General features: G+C 29.6%; 1 protein-coding gene across 1 annotated transcript; it reads left to right on the top strand.

Annotated features, from left to right (window-relative positions):
- Nucleotides 1–1,917: 1,917 nt before the first annotated feature.
- On the top strand, nucleotides 1,918–15,088 carry si:ch211-112f3.4 (EF-hand and coiled-coil domain-containing protein 1). The gene is made up of 9 exons (XM_051122160.1): nucleotides 1,918–2,091; nucleotides 2,194–2,766; nucleotides 4,737–5,289; nucleotides 8,296–8,399; nucleotides 9,244–9,379; nucleotides 9,466–9,571; nucleotides 9,661–9,759; nucleotides 12,354–12,423; nucleotides 12,506–15,088. The coding sequence occupies exons 2-9, from the start codon at nucleotides 2,196–2,198 to the stop codon at nucleotides 12,658–12,660; spliced, it is 1,794 nt and encodes a 597-aa protein (XP_050978117.1). The 5' UTR covers nucleotides 1,918–2,091; nucleotides 2,194–2,195; the 3' UTR covers nucleotides 12,661–15,088.
- The last annotated feature ends 2,825 nt before the right edge of the window (nucleotides 15,089–17,913 follow it).

Raw genomic sequence — 17,913 nt, 5'->3', positions numbered from 1 at the left:
CTCTAGTTATATCAAGCCCTCTATTTCTGATGCAGAAACATGATGTACTAGCTATTTGTAATCTTGGCATGTCATCCATAGTAGCCATTCCTATTCTGATATGTGATATATGATCAGATGATCCAAAATAATATATACATATATATAAACATAAATATAAAAGTCCATAGATGGGATAATTTGTTACTAACAAAGTTTAATATAAGAATAAGAAAGTTTGTTTTATAGACATCAAAAACAAGTAATAAAAAGGAAACAAAAGAAATAAAAAAAAAAAAAATTTTGGTATGCATAAATGAAGATTTATTTAAAACTTTACTGCATTTTATTCACATGTATTTAAAGTTGAGGTCAGAACTTTGCATATACCTTGCAGAATCTGCAAAATGTTAATTATTTTACCACAATAAGATGAATCATACAAAATGCATGTTTTTTTATTATTATTAATTTTTTTTTTTAATTTAGTACTGACCTGAATAAGATAGTACTGAAGAACGGGGGGCGGGGGGAGAATTTGAAGTTCAGGGTAAACTGAACTTATTTTGTCTTCTGGGAAACATGCAAGTATCTTCTGTAGCTTCTGAAGGGCAGTACTAAATGAAAAAATATGATATTTAGACTAAATAAGAAAAATGCACACATCTTCACTCTGTTCAAAAGTTTTCACCCCCTACTGTTAATGCATTGCGTTTCCTTCTGAAGCATCAGTGAGCGTTTGAACCTTCTGTAATAGTTGCATATGAGTCCCTCAGTTCATCAAAAACATACAGTTGTTGGAAAGGGTTCAAATACACAAAAATTCTGATACACCACAGAATTTGTGGGACCTGGTGGATTTTTCTGAAGAAAAAAAGTTAGTTTAGTTGCTATTTAAATAAAGTCACTTAAAAATCATTCAACAAAAAAGTGAGAATATAATTTCATTAATTTAATTATTATTTAATTATTTCATTTATTCTAGGCCATTTTATTAAAAATTGTCATGAAATGTTACAGAATATATAATTTTTTTACTCTCAAAGTTCAATATAAGACTATAAGAATGCAGTACATCAAAAACAAGTGACTAAAAGAAACTAAAGAAATTATAAAACAATTACAATATTAATATTATATTTTTATATGCATAAATGAAGGTTTTACATTTACATGTGTGTGTATAAACCAACAATTTTGTCCAAAAGTTAGATTACTTGCTATTTAAATCAAAGTAATTTACAAATTATGCAACAAAAAAGTAAGAAAATAATTCCATTAATTTAATTATTATTTAATTACTTCATTTATTCTAGGCCATTTTTTTATTTATTAAAAAAATGTTAGATGTGGAAATCACATTGTATTTATAACATACGTGATATGATACAATAAAATGAGAAATAAACCATTTATGAACCAATTATTATCTCTCTATATATAATTTATTTATTTATCTTCCATTTGTTTATTAAAGTTACTTGTCTGTTACTTGTCTTTGATGTGTATAAAATATTTTTTCTTATTCTTATTTTACTGCTTTGCAATAAAAAGCTTCATTTTATGCCATTTATGGATTTTTATATTCATGTTTTTTTAGGCTTTAACAGAACTTCTATAGGCTACATCTGCGTGGGTGTTACCTGCTTCATTTTAGTCTCTTGGAAGTCAGTGAGTCACGCTTGAAAACTCCTCAAAGTGATCTGTAAACCTAGATAAAAGCTGCCATTTAAAAAAGTCCACACTACCTGTATTAAGTGTCTTCAAGTTCCAGAGAAGATCACTTTCTTGGTCGAGGTCCAAAAAAACTCAGCTTGAAGTGAGCAGTGATTGGACAGATCTGAAAGCTTTCACGTGCCCAGGAAAAAAAAAAAAAAAAAAAAAAAAAAAAAAAAAACACACACACACACACACACACACACCTCTGTCAACCCAAAGGGTGGAGTGGGTCTTTTGAAGCCGCACACAACCACAGTCCCTGAAGGAAGAAGAAGAGGAAAGAATCTGTAGTTTGCAATGCATTTTAAATTAAGTTAATTACAATTAGGCTAAATGTTAGATTTGTATAATTAGCACTGTAATGTAAAGTTTTAGCTTTTATACATCTATCTGGTAAGTTTCCTGTAATTTAAAACACATGTTGCAATTGCACAATGATGTAAGATGGTTTAAGACAGAAATGTTAAAACCCAGGTGTTTTGTGGACGTCTCCAGTCATGCAGGTTCCGCGGATCCGCGCTGCGCGTAAAAGCGAGTGGCTCAAATGCGCGCTCACGCACCATTTCAGCCCAGACCCCTGCGTGGAAAACGAGGTCGTGGTTTTGGCCACCGGTGTGGACCAGTATCTCCAGGAGGTGTTTCATCACCTCGCCTTTCACAACGGTGATGATCTCGTCTCGGACGAGGACTTTAGGAGTCTGTGTTTGATTTTGGGAATCCCCGCGAGCGCGGAGACTGAGAACGGCACCCCAGAGTATAACCACCGGGATATTTGCAATGGACTTCCTCGTGTGCTTAACTTTAAAGATTTCCACGCACGACTGTGTGGATTTTTCTCGTTAAAAACGCAAGAAGGACACCCGGGATTCCGACTTCCAGTCAGCGAGGAGACCGAGCACATCGAGCGGGAGATCAGACTTCGGTGTCCCCGCGTCCGGAGGAGAAAGTGCGTCAGTTTTGATCTGTCTGCCGACCAGCAGAGCCGGAAAAGGTCAGTGAGAAGATCCGGACCCTCTCAGAATTCGGATCACTTGCAGAGTTCTGCTGTGGAAACGCAGAGAAACTCAGGTAGGAGCTTCACACACACACCTGAGCTGTCAGGACAGGTGAACTAATTTCATACATGTATTTTTCCAGCCAAAGACTCAAGCCTTAGGGGACATTTTTAGCCTTTAATGATAATGAAGATTTATTTAAGAGAGATTTATGAGTGTCTGTGTCATAAAAATGCATATTCCGTGCTCAACTTCTATTATGAATGATAATAATCCAAATACACTGTACATAAACTTTACTGATTTATTTACTGATCAAATTTCATACAAGATTAAATTTTAAAATGCTTAAAACACAAGAAGAACATACATTTATAGTAATACACTACACTGTAAAAAACAATTTGTTGAGTCAACTTAAAATAATTTGTAACCTGGCTGCCTTAAAATTTTAAGTTCAGTCAACTCAAAAAAAGTTTATTCAACTTGAAATGTTAAATTATACTAAGTGACAACTTAGATATTTGAGTTGAATCAACTTAAAATTTTAAGGCAGCTGGGTTACTTACCCATCTGTTAAGTTTAGCAAACACAAATATCTAAGTTGTTACTTAGTACAACTTAACATTTCAAGTTGACTAAACTTATTTTAGTTGACTGAACTTACAATTTTAAGGCAGCAGGGTAACAAATTATTTTAAGCTGACTCAACTAATTGTGTTTTTTATTTTTGACAGTGTATATGTTACATATTATATAAAATGTATTTATTAATTTACATTTAAACAATAATAATCGATTAATGAATCATTTATAATTTCTCTGAATTAATCTGAAAACAATAAAATGCTAATTTTAGTAATTTACTGAAGATCTAATTTTTTAATGTTGACCCAACTTTATTTATTTGTATAAAATAAATAGTAAGTTAGCACTAAAGAATAATAAAAGTAAAATAAAAAGAAAATGTTGTAATAAATATAAACAAACAAAACAATTACTGATATTTATGTACAACATATAATATTGAAATATTGTAAAATAATGTATTAATAAATAATTGTTTTATAATAATTATATTTAACATTTATTTATGTATATTACACAATTATAATTGACTGAAAAATAATTTATACTTTCTGTAAATTAGTTTGAAAACAAAAACTATTTAAAAATGCTAAATTTAGTCATTACTAAAGATCAAATTTTAGATAACTCAGATAACCCAACTGTTTTTATTTATTTATTATGAAAAACTAGAAAGTTAGCATTAAAAAAATAATAATAGTAAAATAAAAAAATATATAATTAAGGCATATAATTTTATTTAATTAATATGACTTCATAATCTAACATAGAATGTTTGAGTTAATTTGTTACATTATAATAAAAATAAAAATAAACAAACAATTACCATATTTATTAAAATATTGTAAAATAATTTAGTAATAAATAATTGTATTACAATAAGGAAATCGTATTTACCATTTATTTATTAATTTATATTACATAATTATTACTAAAGTAGCTGATTATCATTTTGAAAGCAAAAAAACGCATTTTAAAATGCTAAATTTAGTTATTACTGAAGATCTAATTTTCTAATGTTTATTGTAGTGTTGAATATTATTGTAACCCCCCCGATAACCCAACAATTTTTATTTATTTATGATCAAAAACTAGAAATTTAGCATTAAAGAATAATAATAGCAAAAATAAAAAGATTACGTTATAATTAAAAGCATGTAATTTAATTTTAATTATGACTTTATAATCTAAGAATGTATAATATTTTAATTATATTATTACAATTATAATAATAAAAAAAGTTATTTTCCATATTTATTAAAATATTTTAAAAATGTATTCAGAAATAATTGCATTATAATAATATCATATTTAACATTTATTTATTAATTTTAATCCACAGTTATTATTAAAGTAGTTGATTAAAAAATAATTTATGCTTTCTTTGAATTACTTTGAAAGCAAAAGGCCTACTGAAGGTTACTGAAGGCCTAATTTTACTATATATTTTTGCAGTGGATATTAACCCTCAAAAGAGATGGCAGGACCAGCTAGAGCTGGAGAACGCCAGTCTGCGGGAGCTGGTGGAGGACTTACGCTCAGCCCTCCAGAGCAGCGACGCGCGTTGTTTGGCACTGGAGGTGGCATTACGCCGAAAAGACGTGCCGTCCCAACATTCTGCTGGAGGAACCCCTGAAAGACAAGACTGCAAAACAACAAAACGACAATCCAAACACCTGGAATGGGACTCCAGAAGAAGCAATAAAGACCTCCTACGAGAGCTGGAACTGATCCGTGCTTCACGTGATGGACAGCTGGAGGAAGCCATGAGGTTTAACCAGAGGTTAGAGGAAGAGCTGATGGCAGCTTATGGAGAGATTAGCAGGATGCAGGAGATGCTGGACAGCGTCCGGACTGAAAACACACGGATTAAGAAGAGGACGGAAGAGGTCAGAGAGTCACTGGCCGCAGGGCTGAAGGGTGTGAAGGCCTTAAAAGAGCAGGCTCAACAAGCGGACATGCTCCGAGAACAAGTCCAGAGTCTGGAGAGCCAGCTGGAGAAGCTCAGGTAGGTCTTTTATTCATCTAACAGTACAATTTCAGTCACACACATGCATAAATACACTGCATATAAAGACATTTGGGGTCATTAATGTTTTATTTTTAAAGAAATGAATACTTTTAATCATCAAGGATGCATTAAATTGATCAAAAGTAACAGTAAAGACATTTATAATGCATTGATAATAATAAGAAAAGTTTTTGATCACCAAATCAGCATCATAGAATGGTTCTGAAGGATCATGTGACATTGAAGACTGGTGTGATGATGCTGAAAATTCAGCTTTGCATCACAAAAATATATTACGTTTTGAAATATATTTAAATGGAAAACAGTTCTTTTAAATTGTAATAATATTTTTCATCAAATAAATGCAGCCTTGCTGAGCATTAGAGACAAAAATATTACCAACCCCAGCCTTTAAACAGTGTTTGTGTGTTTTTAAAGTGATAGTTTGTCTAATAATGAATTTATGTTATCATTTATTCTTTCTTTACTGTTTTTGTTCATAAAATAAAAGTCAGTAGGGTTCAAAACACCACTAAAACAGACTTAAAACAAAAGACATGTTTTACAGGGAAAGAAATGGATTCAGGTTTGAAGCGCATTTTCATTTTTGGGAGAACTATCACTTTAAGAGCTTTTTTGGCTTTTTTGGTTTTACCTAATGGTTTATCGGTTGTCTTCATTTCAAACTGGAATTAAAATGACGTTAAATGAATGAAATTTATCAAAATTATAGGGTTGTGAAGAATCCTAGTTGACCATGTATAGGCAGGACTTCTCCAAGACTCAGAACAGACCACAAAGGCGTTCTGAGATGAGAAGCCATAATCTTGCATAACTGTAAGATGTGTACCTGCATTGATGCTTCAGTTCGTTTCCATGAGTCAAGAACCAGCGGTTGGTTATGAAACCGATTGGACAGGGCATGTCACAGGCATGACTGATTTTCCTTTGACAGATGTTAATGAGCTGCTTTAATAACACCGGATGGCAGAGTTTCCTGCAAACGGTTATTAGTCATTCACTTTTAAGTGTGAGTATTACAGCAAATCATACAAAGCCTCTATTACAGCATCGAACTCTAGATGTCTTATTATATCCTGTGAGGAAGGATGTAAGGTCCAGACACATGTTTAAGCAGGTATGTTGGACCGTCAGAGATCAAAGAGGTTTGTGGTGATTTTTATGGTGTGATATTATTTGCCTCTATCATCGATGAACATTACTGCAGTCAAATAATGCAAAGAAAATAATGCAAATTAAAAGAAATTAAATGTGGAATAAAAGCCACATCTGTTGTCTGTTAGTGTACGTCCACAAACTAAAAAGGCTGCAAAAGAGAAAATGATTTTTTTTTTCGTAATTTTTAAATGCTAATGTCTGAAATAATAAATAAATAAATAAATAAATAAATAAATAAATAAATATACATGGTGGGGGGAGGGTTCATTTTAATCACCAAACATAATTGCAAAAATAATTAAAAAGTTAGTGCAAAGAGATTTTACATATTTCAATATGTATTACAATATTCATAATTAATATGATCTTATTTTAATAAAAAAATAATGTATATGATTAAAAAAAAATTCTAAAAACATAATATTTAAAATATATTTCACTGCATGCTTTTTTAAACACACACACACATACATACAGTACATATATATATATATATGTACATATATATATACATTTCAATTAACTGGTTACTAAATAATTCTGGTAAAATGGTAAAATTAGACATTACTAAAGGTCTAATTTTACTATATAAATCACATAAGCTTAGTAAACTAGTATTTAAATTTATATGATTTTTTACATTTCTAAAAACATACAATGCTTGAAGCATATTTTATAGCAAATTTTTAAATAAATAAATGATAAAATAAATAAATACTAATATTTATATGAGCTCATTTAAAGTACAAAATGGTAAAATTAGACATTACTAAATGACCAAATTTTATTGTATAAATCACATAAACTTAGTAAACTAGTATTTAAATTTATGATTTTTTTTAAAAAACATACAATAATTTAAATATATTTTATTGCAGATTTTTTAAAATCAAATAAAAGAAATAATAAATCAAATAAATAAATAAATAATAAATAATGTACATGTTTTAAAATTCTAAAAACACGATAATTAAAATATATTTTATTGCAAATTTAAGAAATAATACAATTTATTTAAATTAATAAATAATTCATTTATGCATACCAAAGTATAATATTAATATTTTATATTTTTTATAATTTCTTTTGTTACTTGCTTGTTTTTGATGTACATAAAATAATCTTTATATTAAACTTTGGTAGTAAACAAAACCTAATTGTACACATTTTTTTTAAAGTCTACATATCTTAATTATATTTTATGAAATGATTCAGAGCAAAAATTATGTCTAATTTCACTGTATAAATTAAAAAAACAAAAATGCTAAAAACAGGAAACATGCAATTTCAGTGCCACTAGCGTCACCAAACACAGATGCAAAAATAATGACTGCTTTTATGCAGGTTTCCGGAACACTCCTCTTCAATTCAGTAAGCGTTCGAGATTACACAAACCAAAGAATAATGTATTAAGTTTAAGTATAATAAACTAATAAACTTCCAGCATGCATTGCATGGCTAAAAGCCAGTGCTATGAAACTTTAGCTGACATTAACCTTGCAATCAATCAAGTAGATTGCTGGCTTTCAGTAGACGCTTAGCAGATTAATATCCGTGTTAATATTTCATTACTTGCATCACAGAGCGGTGATGTAATTCTCATTCCTCACCTGGAGAAGCAGGTCGAAACCTGCCAGTTAGCTCTCTCAGAACATCCACACGCTCTGCAGGGACAACAATCAAACATGTTCATGCGTCGGCAACATGGGAAATGTAGCGTGCAGAACAGCTTTCAGTCATGTGATATTAAACGTTTTGACTTCAAATGTCATGACTCAGAAGGTTATTTAATCATATTTACAGTGCTTTATGAATTATTTGTAGGGTCCAGTGCACCTGCACAGAGTTGAATATGAACAAAATGGAAATAGCTGAATCATGTGGCTCTGAAGTTTCCTCCCCTGTCAGTCAAGATGATTCCAGAAGAGGTAAGAGGATCAAAAAGCATCATAAACAAATCAATTTCTCATTCAAAAGATTATAAGAAATGACAAGTTGGATGGTGAAGTAGATTTTACATTTTGCATGCACAATCACAATAGGATGTGGATAAAATACCAGCATACGCCGTAGTATGTAATGTGCACTTTTTGCTTTTTTAAAAAATGCATAATGCATAATTATGCTTTTTTGTCATGTGACCGGATCACGTTGCATGTTTAGCAAGTGCAGTGAAATTAAGAGTTAACATTTTTAATTATTAATAATAATAATAAAATTATACAAAAGTATGCATAATTATTGTAACCTAATATTAAAGATAAAAAACAACGTATAATTAAATAAAAAATGTCTAATTAAAAAAAATTAAATGTCTAATTAAATAAAAAAATACGTGATTTTACATTTCTAGAAACAAACATTTTTAAATAAATAATAAGAATAATAATAAATATTCTAAAATAGAATGATTTAAATTAATAAAATAATTACTACACTTTATATTTAAGATAATTCAAAACAAAAATGATAACAAACACAAAAGTAATTACAGTTTTTACACAAGTTTCTCTCTAAATGTTTATTTTGATATTTTTAATTTTGTCTTTTTTTAATGGTCCAAATGGGAGATTGATATTACTTAAAGATCCTTCATAACACTAGAGGTGTATGATCAAACTGAGTGCTTTGCATGGAATAGAGCTTTTCTAGCAGTTTGCTCTGCTGTATACTTCACATTCCACAAATTGAATGCACAGTACATACTGCAAAATAGTTCCATGCATGCAGTGCATTAAAAGAGAGTGATAGTCATGTGACGTCTCTGTGCAGAAGAAGACCTGCAGAGGTCAGTCGAGGGTCGGGCAGCATCCGATGAGGAAGAGGAGGAGAGGGGAATGGATGAAGGACAGTGCTGCCACCTGGAGGTGAAACGGCTGATCAACAGATTGCACAGCTGTGCTAAAGGGTAAATATATCTTAAATATAAAACATGTTTTTTGGGCATTTTAGCTACAACACATGCATGCATTAATTTGACATGTCCTTCTACAGGTGTCAGAAAGCTGCTATCTGTAACTGGCTTGTCTCTCAGAGCAAAGAAACCACAGCACGCGTGTGGATTCCTCAAGCGGATGAGAAGGGAAATGAAGTGGGAAAGGTGAGAGTTAAGGAAGACAGTATGATAATAGATTATCATGCACCACAAAATCTCTAATGAACACCTGCCTTGTCTGTCATATCCTGTAGATGAAGCAGAAAGAGCTGGAGAGTTTGAGAGTTTATCATTCACTGCTGGAGGAGAGACTGACTGACACACTCACTTTACTGCTGCAGATCCCACATAAAGTAAAAATGACATTCAAACTAGATTTTTAAATTTGCACTGTAAAATATATATGATATGATATATGATATGATATGATATGATATGATATGATATGATATGATATGATATGGCTCAGGTCCTTTAGGGGGTTAGGAGTTTTGAAAAAAAAAAAAAAAAAAAAAAAAAAAAAAAATATATATATATATATAAATGCATTTATAAATATTTTTAGATTTATTTATAATTATTTAGCATTTTATTTTTTATCAGATTTACATGTTTTATGTTTAACCAAAATATAATACAGATTTTATACTAATTTGTGTAACTAATTTGTATTCAATTATTTATTTAAAATGAAACATTTTTTTATTATAAAATTACTTATGGTTTAAGTCATAAAGAAAGCCTTTATGATATGATATGATATGATATGATATGATATGATATGGCTCAGGTCCTTTAGGGGGTTAGGAGTTTTGAAAAAACATACAAAAAAAAAAAAAATATATGTATATATATATATATATATATATATATATATATATATATATATATATATATATATATAAATATTTTTAGATTAATTTATAATTATTTTGCATTTTATTTTTTATCAGATTTACATGTTTTATGTTTAACCAAAATATAATACAGATTTTATACTAATTTGTGTAACTAATTTGTATTCAATTATTTATTTAAAATGAAACATTTTTTTATTATAAAATTACTTATGGTTTAAGTCATAAAGAAAGCCTTTATGATATGATATGATATGATATGATATGATATGATATGATATGATATGATATGATATGATATGGCTCAGGTCCTTTAGGGGGTTAGGAGTTTTGAAAAAACATACAAAAAAAAAAATATATGTATATATATATATATATATATATATATATATATATATATATATATATATATAAATATTTTTAGATTAATTTATAATTATTTTGCATTTTATTTTTTATCAGATTTACATGTTTTATGTTTAACCAAAATATAATACAGATTTTATACTAATTTGTGTAACTAATTTGTATTCAATTATTTATTTAAAATGAAACATTTTTTTATTATAAAATTACTTATGGTTTAAGTCATAAAGAAAGCCTTTATGATATGATATGATATGATATGATATGATATGATATAGCCCGGGTCCTTTAGGGGTCAGGGGTTTTGAAAAAACAAACAAAAAATATATTATATATTAAATTATATAAAATAATATTTAATAGTATTTTTTTTCTAAATATTTTTAGATTTATTTGTAATTATTTTGCATTTTATTTTTTATCCAATTAAAATGTTTTATGTGTTTAACCAAAATATAATAAAATTTTATATTAATTTTATATTACAAGCAAAATTTTATATTACAAACAAAAATTATATTTATATATTAAATTACATTAAATAATATTTAAAAGTATTTTTTATAAATATTTTTAGGTTTATTTATAATTATTTTGCTTTTTTATAAAATCAGATTTAAATGTTTTATGTGTTTAGCAATATAAAATCATTTTATATTTGTATTAAATTATTTATTTAAAATGTATTTACATTTAAAAATGAAACATTTTTATTTTAAAATTACTTATGGTTTAAATCATTAAGAAAGCACTTTTTAGGGATTCAGCTAAACCCCTTTGACCATTTTCAGTTATTATTTCAATAATTTCACACATATTGATATTAATTTTATTAATATTAATAATCAAATAAATCTTATATTTAAATTATTTAACACATTCGCATAGTCATGTTTTTCTGATGTCGGTTTATGTAGGTAAACAAATAAAAAAAATCATCTTTTTATTTTATTATTTATTTAATTGTACATTTTGAATCATTAATTTATTGTAATTATATTTAATTAATTTCATCAACTCACCAACCCCCAGCAATTTCCTCACCAACTCCATTTTGGAAAATTCAAGCTGAATCGACTAAAGCTACTCCTTGTGCTTAGATGAAGGCCTTAAGTCTTTTAAAATATATATAATATTAACATATGAACCTAAATATATATTATTAACGAAGCCTCATAATTTGTAAAAAGGAAATAGTTCAATAAACACATGAACTCACATTAAAATAATACATAACTGAATGTTTGCTGTAGCTAAACAATAGTATGCAATGCTAATATGACATGCCCTCACTAAGTTCACTTACCATTTTATGGTTAATTTTTAACTTTTAATCCAGCTTGTGTACAAAGTCTTCATCAAATCAAATAAAAAAGAGATTTAGAGAGTTTAAAATTACCTGGTTAATATGACTTCCTGTTCATTCATCACTCTGTAAGTGGAAGATCAAGTCATATGCATTGCATTGTGGGATATAGCGTTCTTTGCAGTGTGTTTTGGTTGTTTACTGCACATTTGGCCAAATGTAGTGCACTTTATTGTATAATATAGAAAAAGCATGTATCAATCACTGTTAACATACTATATATACTGCCGAAATAGTATACTAATGTGCATTTCTGAATAGCCAATGCTAAAAAGTCCACACTGCCACCTAGTGATTAAACTCTGTAATGCACTTGTCTAAGTGAAAACCCTAACCTGTGTGTTCTGACCCCTGATAGAGAGTCTCTCGCAGGATCTTGGGGAAAATACTGATCAACACACTTGATCTGTGCACTAGAAAAAGCCGCGGTAAGCTCTGCCTTTCTGTGTTTAATTTACATTGTTTTCTTTCATGCAAAACTTCTGGATAACCTCCCGTCTCATCCTTCAGACTGCACTCCGGTGGTTCAGGTGGTGGACACACTGTGCCGGCAGCTCCTCTCTAGTGACCTCCTAGATGGAGGAGAGGAGGTCAGCGTGGGGTCACGACCTTCTGTGACCTCAGGTCACCGAAACACATCCAACCCCCTTCTGATGTCCTGCTGAGAGCTCACAGATGCCCCACTTAAGACACTTTCCATGAGGGTACAAATTGGCATTTAATTATTTTTTGTACTTTTTAATGTGAATTAGTACCAAAGTTAAATGATCAAACAAATATTTTTTCAATATTTTATAAGAAATGAGTAACAAAACAACATATTACCTATTGTGGGTTACTTGTATTATTTATTTTGAATTTTAAAAAAATCATATTTATTTACTAATATTTATGTTTGGTTAACACTAATTACTAGAAAATAATAAACACCATAAATCACGATTTTAAAGCAACTTTATGTTCGTTTTTTGGGGTAGTGATGGGCGCTTTTAAAACACTGCTTTGAATACTTTGTGAATCGTTTTTTTCAAATTTCAAAGTTTAAAGTGCATAAGTTATGTGATTTCAGTAAACAATGCTTCATTACATCACAACTGGACGACATATACAGTTAATTATTTTACCAAAATAAGAGAGATCATACAAAATTCATGTTATTGTTTATCTAGTACTGACCTGAAAAAGATATCTCTAATAAAAGACGTTTGCATATAGTCCACAAGAGAAAATAATAGTTGAATTTATAAAAATGACTCTGCTCAAAAGTTTACATACGCTTGATTCTTAATACTGATCAGGGTAAATTTAACTTATTTTGTCACTGGGGAAACATGTAAGTATCTTCTGTAGCTTCTGAAGGGTTGTACTTAATGAAAAAAAATATGATATTTAGGCAAAATAAGAAAAATGTACACATCTTCATTCTGTTCAAAAGTTTTCACCCCCTGACTCCTAATGCATTGCGTTTCCTTCTGGAGCATCAGTGAGCCTTTAAACCTCCTGTAATAGTTGCATATGAGTCCCTCAGTTGTGGATCATTCAGGCAACAACACAGTATTAAGAATCAAGTGTATGTAAACTTTTGAACGGGGTAATTTGTATAAACTATTATTTTCTCTTGTGGACAATATGTAAACGTCTTTTATATAAAATATCTTATTCAGGTCAGTACTAAATAAAAAATAAAATGCATTTTGCATGATTCCTCTTATTTTGGTAACTAACATTTTGCAGATTCTGCAAGGTCTATGTAAACTTTTCACTTTAACTGTACATTTGCATTCATTTATTTAGCAGATGGTAATAGTTTATAGTCTCTGGATTGATAAAAAGAACACATATTATAGCATTAGATATTAAACTTTCAACAAAACATTTGCAATGTGTTCGCAAAAGCTGTTTTTATGCATGCTTGGCCTGAGTTTTTGTTGCATTTACACATTCTGCATCTACACGTGTGGAGTTTCGAACATTTAAAAACAGCGAATCATTTGCGAAGCAGTTGGTTCAAATGATTCAAAGCTTTGAAGAGGTTCGTTCGTCCTGTCGCTAGTTAGTGTGTGGTTTGTAAGTTTAGTAAGCAGGTACAAAAATACGCGAAAAGAGTGGATTTCTTTACAGCAGCAACAAATGTACCTGTACAGCCGAAGACTTAAAATATATCAAGACGGTGCACTAACATTAACTTATGAATGGGAGACATTACAGAATAAGTATTGCCTTCAAAATAAAAGAGGCAATGCAAAAAAATACATAAAGTTGCTTTAAAATGTATTGACATGTTCAAAATTGTGGTAAATATTGCAGAAATGTCAAAAGTCATATAAAATAGGCCTAAATTTAAAAAACGAAACAATGTTTAGTATAACATAATATTTACAAAATATTTGGTGTGGCCTCTCAAGGTGGATAAACATCACTTTCTCATCTTTTTTTACTCTTTTTACAAAACAAAGAATTGAATTTAAAGGTTTCTTGTTCTATTTTGTACCCTATTTCTATAAAGTGTCTTAAACTGTTCTTCTGTAAAGACCATGAGGCCATTTCTAGCTTTTAGACTTGTCCAATCACATATACAGCTTTCACATTATAGGACGCTTTATATGTGTATATACTGTCATTTCTCCGCGAAGCACTTAATCTGCGTGAAAAACATTGTGCTCTCATGTGACCCTCATACAAAATAATTTTTAACAGTTATATTTATGCTATTAAATAATGTCTGTATATTTGATAAGATTAAAAATAAACCTTTTTAAAAAGATATAAGCATATTTTTGTGCATGTTCATGTGGAGGTGAATGTGTGACTGATATCTGATATCTGAATGTCCCAGTAACTCATGATGTCAGTCCATGTGACATGGTGTCACATTTCCATTCCCGCTGCTACAGTGTGTCGCTCACTGAGAGGAGGACAAGATGAGACAATGTGACTCCTTATGAAGAGAGTTCAGGGAGTCATACATCTGATCACATACTCAAGATAGACCAGTTTTTACTTGGAAAAACAAAAAAACAAAACACTTAATGTGATTTTTTATTATCTAATTGTAAATGTAATTTAATTTACATATTTTTTAACCCTGTAAAGCCTGACATATGAAATACACAAAATAAATAAAAAGATACATTTTAATATGAATAAAATCTAATTCTCTGAAATAAAAATATTTTTTAAAAAGTTAGCATTTTTTAACGTTGTATTTGACACAATAACAATCAAAGGTTTTCTTTTTCTTTCTTCTTTTAAGTCTTATTTTTTTAAAGTCTTCTGCTCACCAAGCCTGCATTTATTTGATTCAAAGTACAGCAAAAACATTAAAAATTATAAATATTTTACTATTTAAAATAACTGTTTTCTATATGAATATATTTTAGAATGTATTTTTTTCCTGTGATTTCAAAGCTGAATTTTTAACATCATTACTCCAGTCACATGATCCTTCAGAAATCATTCTAATATTCTGATTTGCTGCTCAAAAAACATTTATTAATAATTTGTACATAATTATTATGTTGACATTTTTTTCAGGTTTCTTTTATGAATATAAAGTTCAGAAGATATAGTTCAGAAATAGAAATCTTTTGTAACATTATTAATGTCTTTAACATCACTTTTGACCAATTTAAAGCGTCCTTGCTAAATAAAAGTATTAATTTCTATCATTTCCAAAAAAAAAAAAAAAAAAAAAAAAAACTTTTTATTTTAGATAAATACTGATCTTTGGATCTTTCTATTCATCAAAGAATCCTGAAAAAATGTACTCAACTGTTTTAAATATTGATAATAATAAACAATGTTTCTTAAACAGCAAATCAGCATATCAGAATGATTTCTGAAGGATCATGTGACACTGAAGACTGGAGTAATGATGCTGAAAAATGTAGCTTTGATCACAGGAATAAATTACATTTTAAAACATATTCAATAAAAAACAAATATTTTGAATAGTAAAATTATTTCAAAGTTTTTACTGCTTTTGCTGTACTTTGGATCAAATAAATGTAGGCTTGGTGAGCCAAAGAAACTTATTTAAAAAACATTAAAAATCTTACTGTTGACCAGTAGTGTACATCAGGCTCATACTTGAGGAGGCAAAAATAAATAATTAAATAAAATGTCAAAAAATGGGCCCAAAATGAGCAAAAATATGCTATTTGGTGCAGTTGCTAGTATTTATATAGTCAAAAAGTAAGATATTCTTCTTGAATATTTTTGTTTACTTTATAAGTCATTAAAGATTTGACAGCAAAAAGACATGTACCATGACCTGGGTGATTTTTGAATAATACTAAAAGGCCTATTACTTGCTAAAAAAGTAAAAACTATCAATCAGATGACAGAATGTACATGTTAGCAAATGTTACATATTAATTCAGATCATTTAGAGGCCTTAGAAATGTGTATTCACTATGGAACAAGCTTTTTTTTAAAAGTAAGATGTGACTTTTTACTACTTCATAAGTCATATTATTTAATACAAGCAACCATATGTATTTTCTAACTGCTACTGTAGTTCTTTTGTTTAGTGTTGTCCACCCCAAGACATCTGTCAGATGACAAAGACCCTCAGTGTGAGTTTGTGTCTGTGTGTCTCATGCATCAGGCACATTGTGTTCAGAACCCCGTGCTGATCAAACTCAGCCACATTCAACACGAAACAGAATTTTAATAAAGTACTTGTCATTTTCTAGAAAAATCTTCAAACATCCTCTATCCAGACCAGCCTTGGCCTTATTAGTGTGCAGGTGTTTGTCCCTGTCCACTGTTATCCGTGTCAATCCCTATTATTCCTATACCAATCCGACTGAGCCGCTTTCAAGGTGAGTTATGCGTCTGGATGATTCGCTGCATTATGAATGATAAGAACAGAACACTGTCAGAATAAACTCTGATAGTAGAGGAACATCCGAGTAACTCGCAAATGCAAGGTCATCAGCAATTGCGTCAAACTTTCACTTATCAGAGTTTTATTTTGCTGAGAATCCTGAAATAAAAGTATCAGTTTCAACACTGATTATAAGAAATATTTTAGATTTAAATATTTAGAATTAATCAGCACATTAGAATGATTTCTGAAGGATCATGTGACACTGGAGTGGTGATGCTGAAAATTCAGCTTTGCGTCACAGGACTAAATTTCATTTTTAAATACATTTATATAGAAAACATTTATTTTGGATTTAAATAATATTTCACAATATTACTATTTTTTTCTGGATTTTTAATCAGATAAATGCAGCCCTGATGAGCATAAGAAATGTCTTAAAAACATTAAAAATCTTATTGTAGTGTATATTTATATAATTATTCATTTGTCTGACCAGTTTTTCGCTCTACAAGCCACAGTATGTTTATAAAATGTTTTTTTAAATTTCAAAAAATGTCAAGTGGGATTTTTCACTATTTAATACTTAAAGGAGAAGTCCACTTCCAAAACAACAATTTACAAATAATTTACTCACCTCCTTGTCATCCAAGATGTTCATGTCTTTCTGTCTTTAGTCGTAAAAGAAATTATGGTTTTTGAGGAAAGCATTTCAGGATTTTTCTTCATATAATAGACTGCAATTGAACTTCCGAAATGTAGTTTAAATGCAGCTTCAAAGGGCTCTAAACGATCCCAGCTTGTGTAGCGAAACGATCGGTCAATTTTTTTTCGAAAAAAAAAAAAAAGTATACTTTTTAAGCACTTAAGCTTGTGTAGCACAGGCTCTCGGATGCACGTCCACGAGTCATTCTTGAACGATTCGTACATTTACACAACGAATCTTTAATATGACTCGCGAAGAACGAGTCATCTCGGGGAGTGATTCGTTCAGTCGCGCATGTGCAACATCCTATTAGATTCTGTACTGGAATTAGTTCACCTGTTTCGAGTCTTCCGATTTTTCGAGTCGTTCGTTCATCTTATG

Source organism: Labeo rohita, chromosome 11 (assembly GCF_022985175.1).
Source record: "Labeo rohita strain BAU-BD-2019 chromosome 11, IGBB_LRoh.1.0, whole genome shotgun sequence".
NCBI classification, from domain to species: domain Eukaryota; kingdom Metazoa; phylum Chordata; class Actinopteri; order Cypriniformes; family Cyprinidae; genus Labeo; species Labeo rohita.
The sequence above is the reverse complement of the archived record's forward strand: the minus strand, read 5'-3'. Positions and strand labels throughout refer to the sequence as shown.

Bases quoted from the DNA above. Each gene is read 5' to 3' on its own strand.
- si:ch211-112f3.4 (XM_051122160.1), top strand. From the start codon at position 2,196: ATGCAGGTTCCGCGGATCCGCGCTGCGCGTAAAAGCGAGTGGCTCAAA. The intron at 2,767-4,736 runs GTAGGAGCTTCA...ATATTTTTGCAG, and splicing joins GGAAACGCAGAGAAACTCAG to TGGATATTAACCCTCAAAAG. The intron at 12,424-12,505 runs GTAAGCTCTGCC...CTCATCCTTCAG, and splicing joins GTGCACTAGAAAAAGCCGCG to ACTGCACTCCGGTGGTTCAG.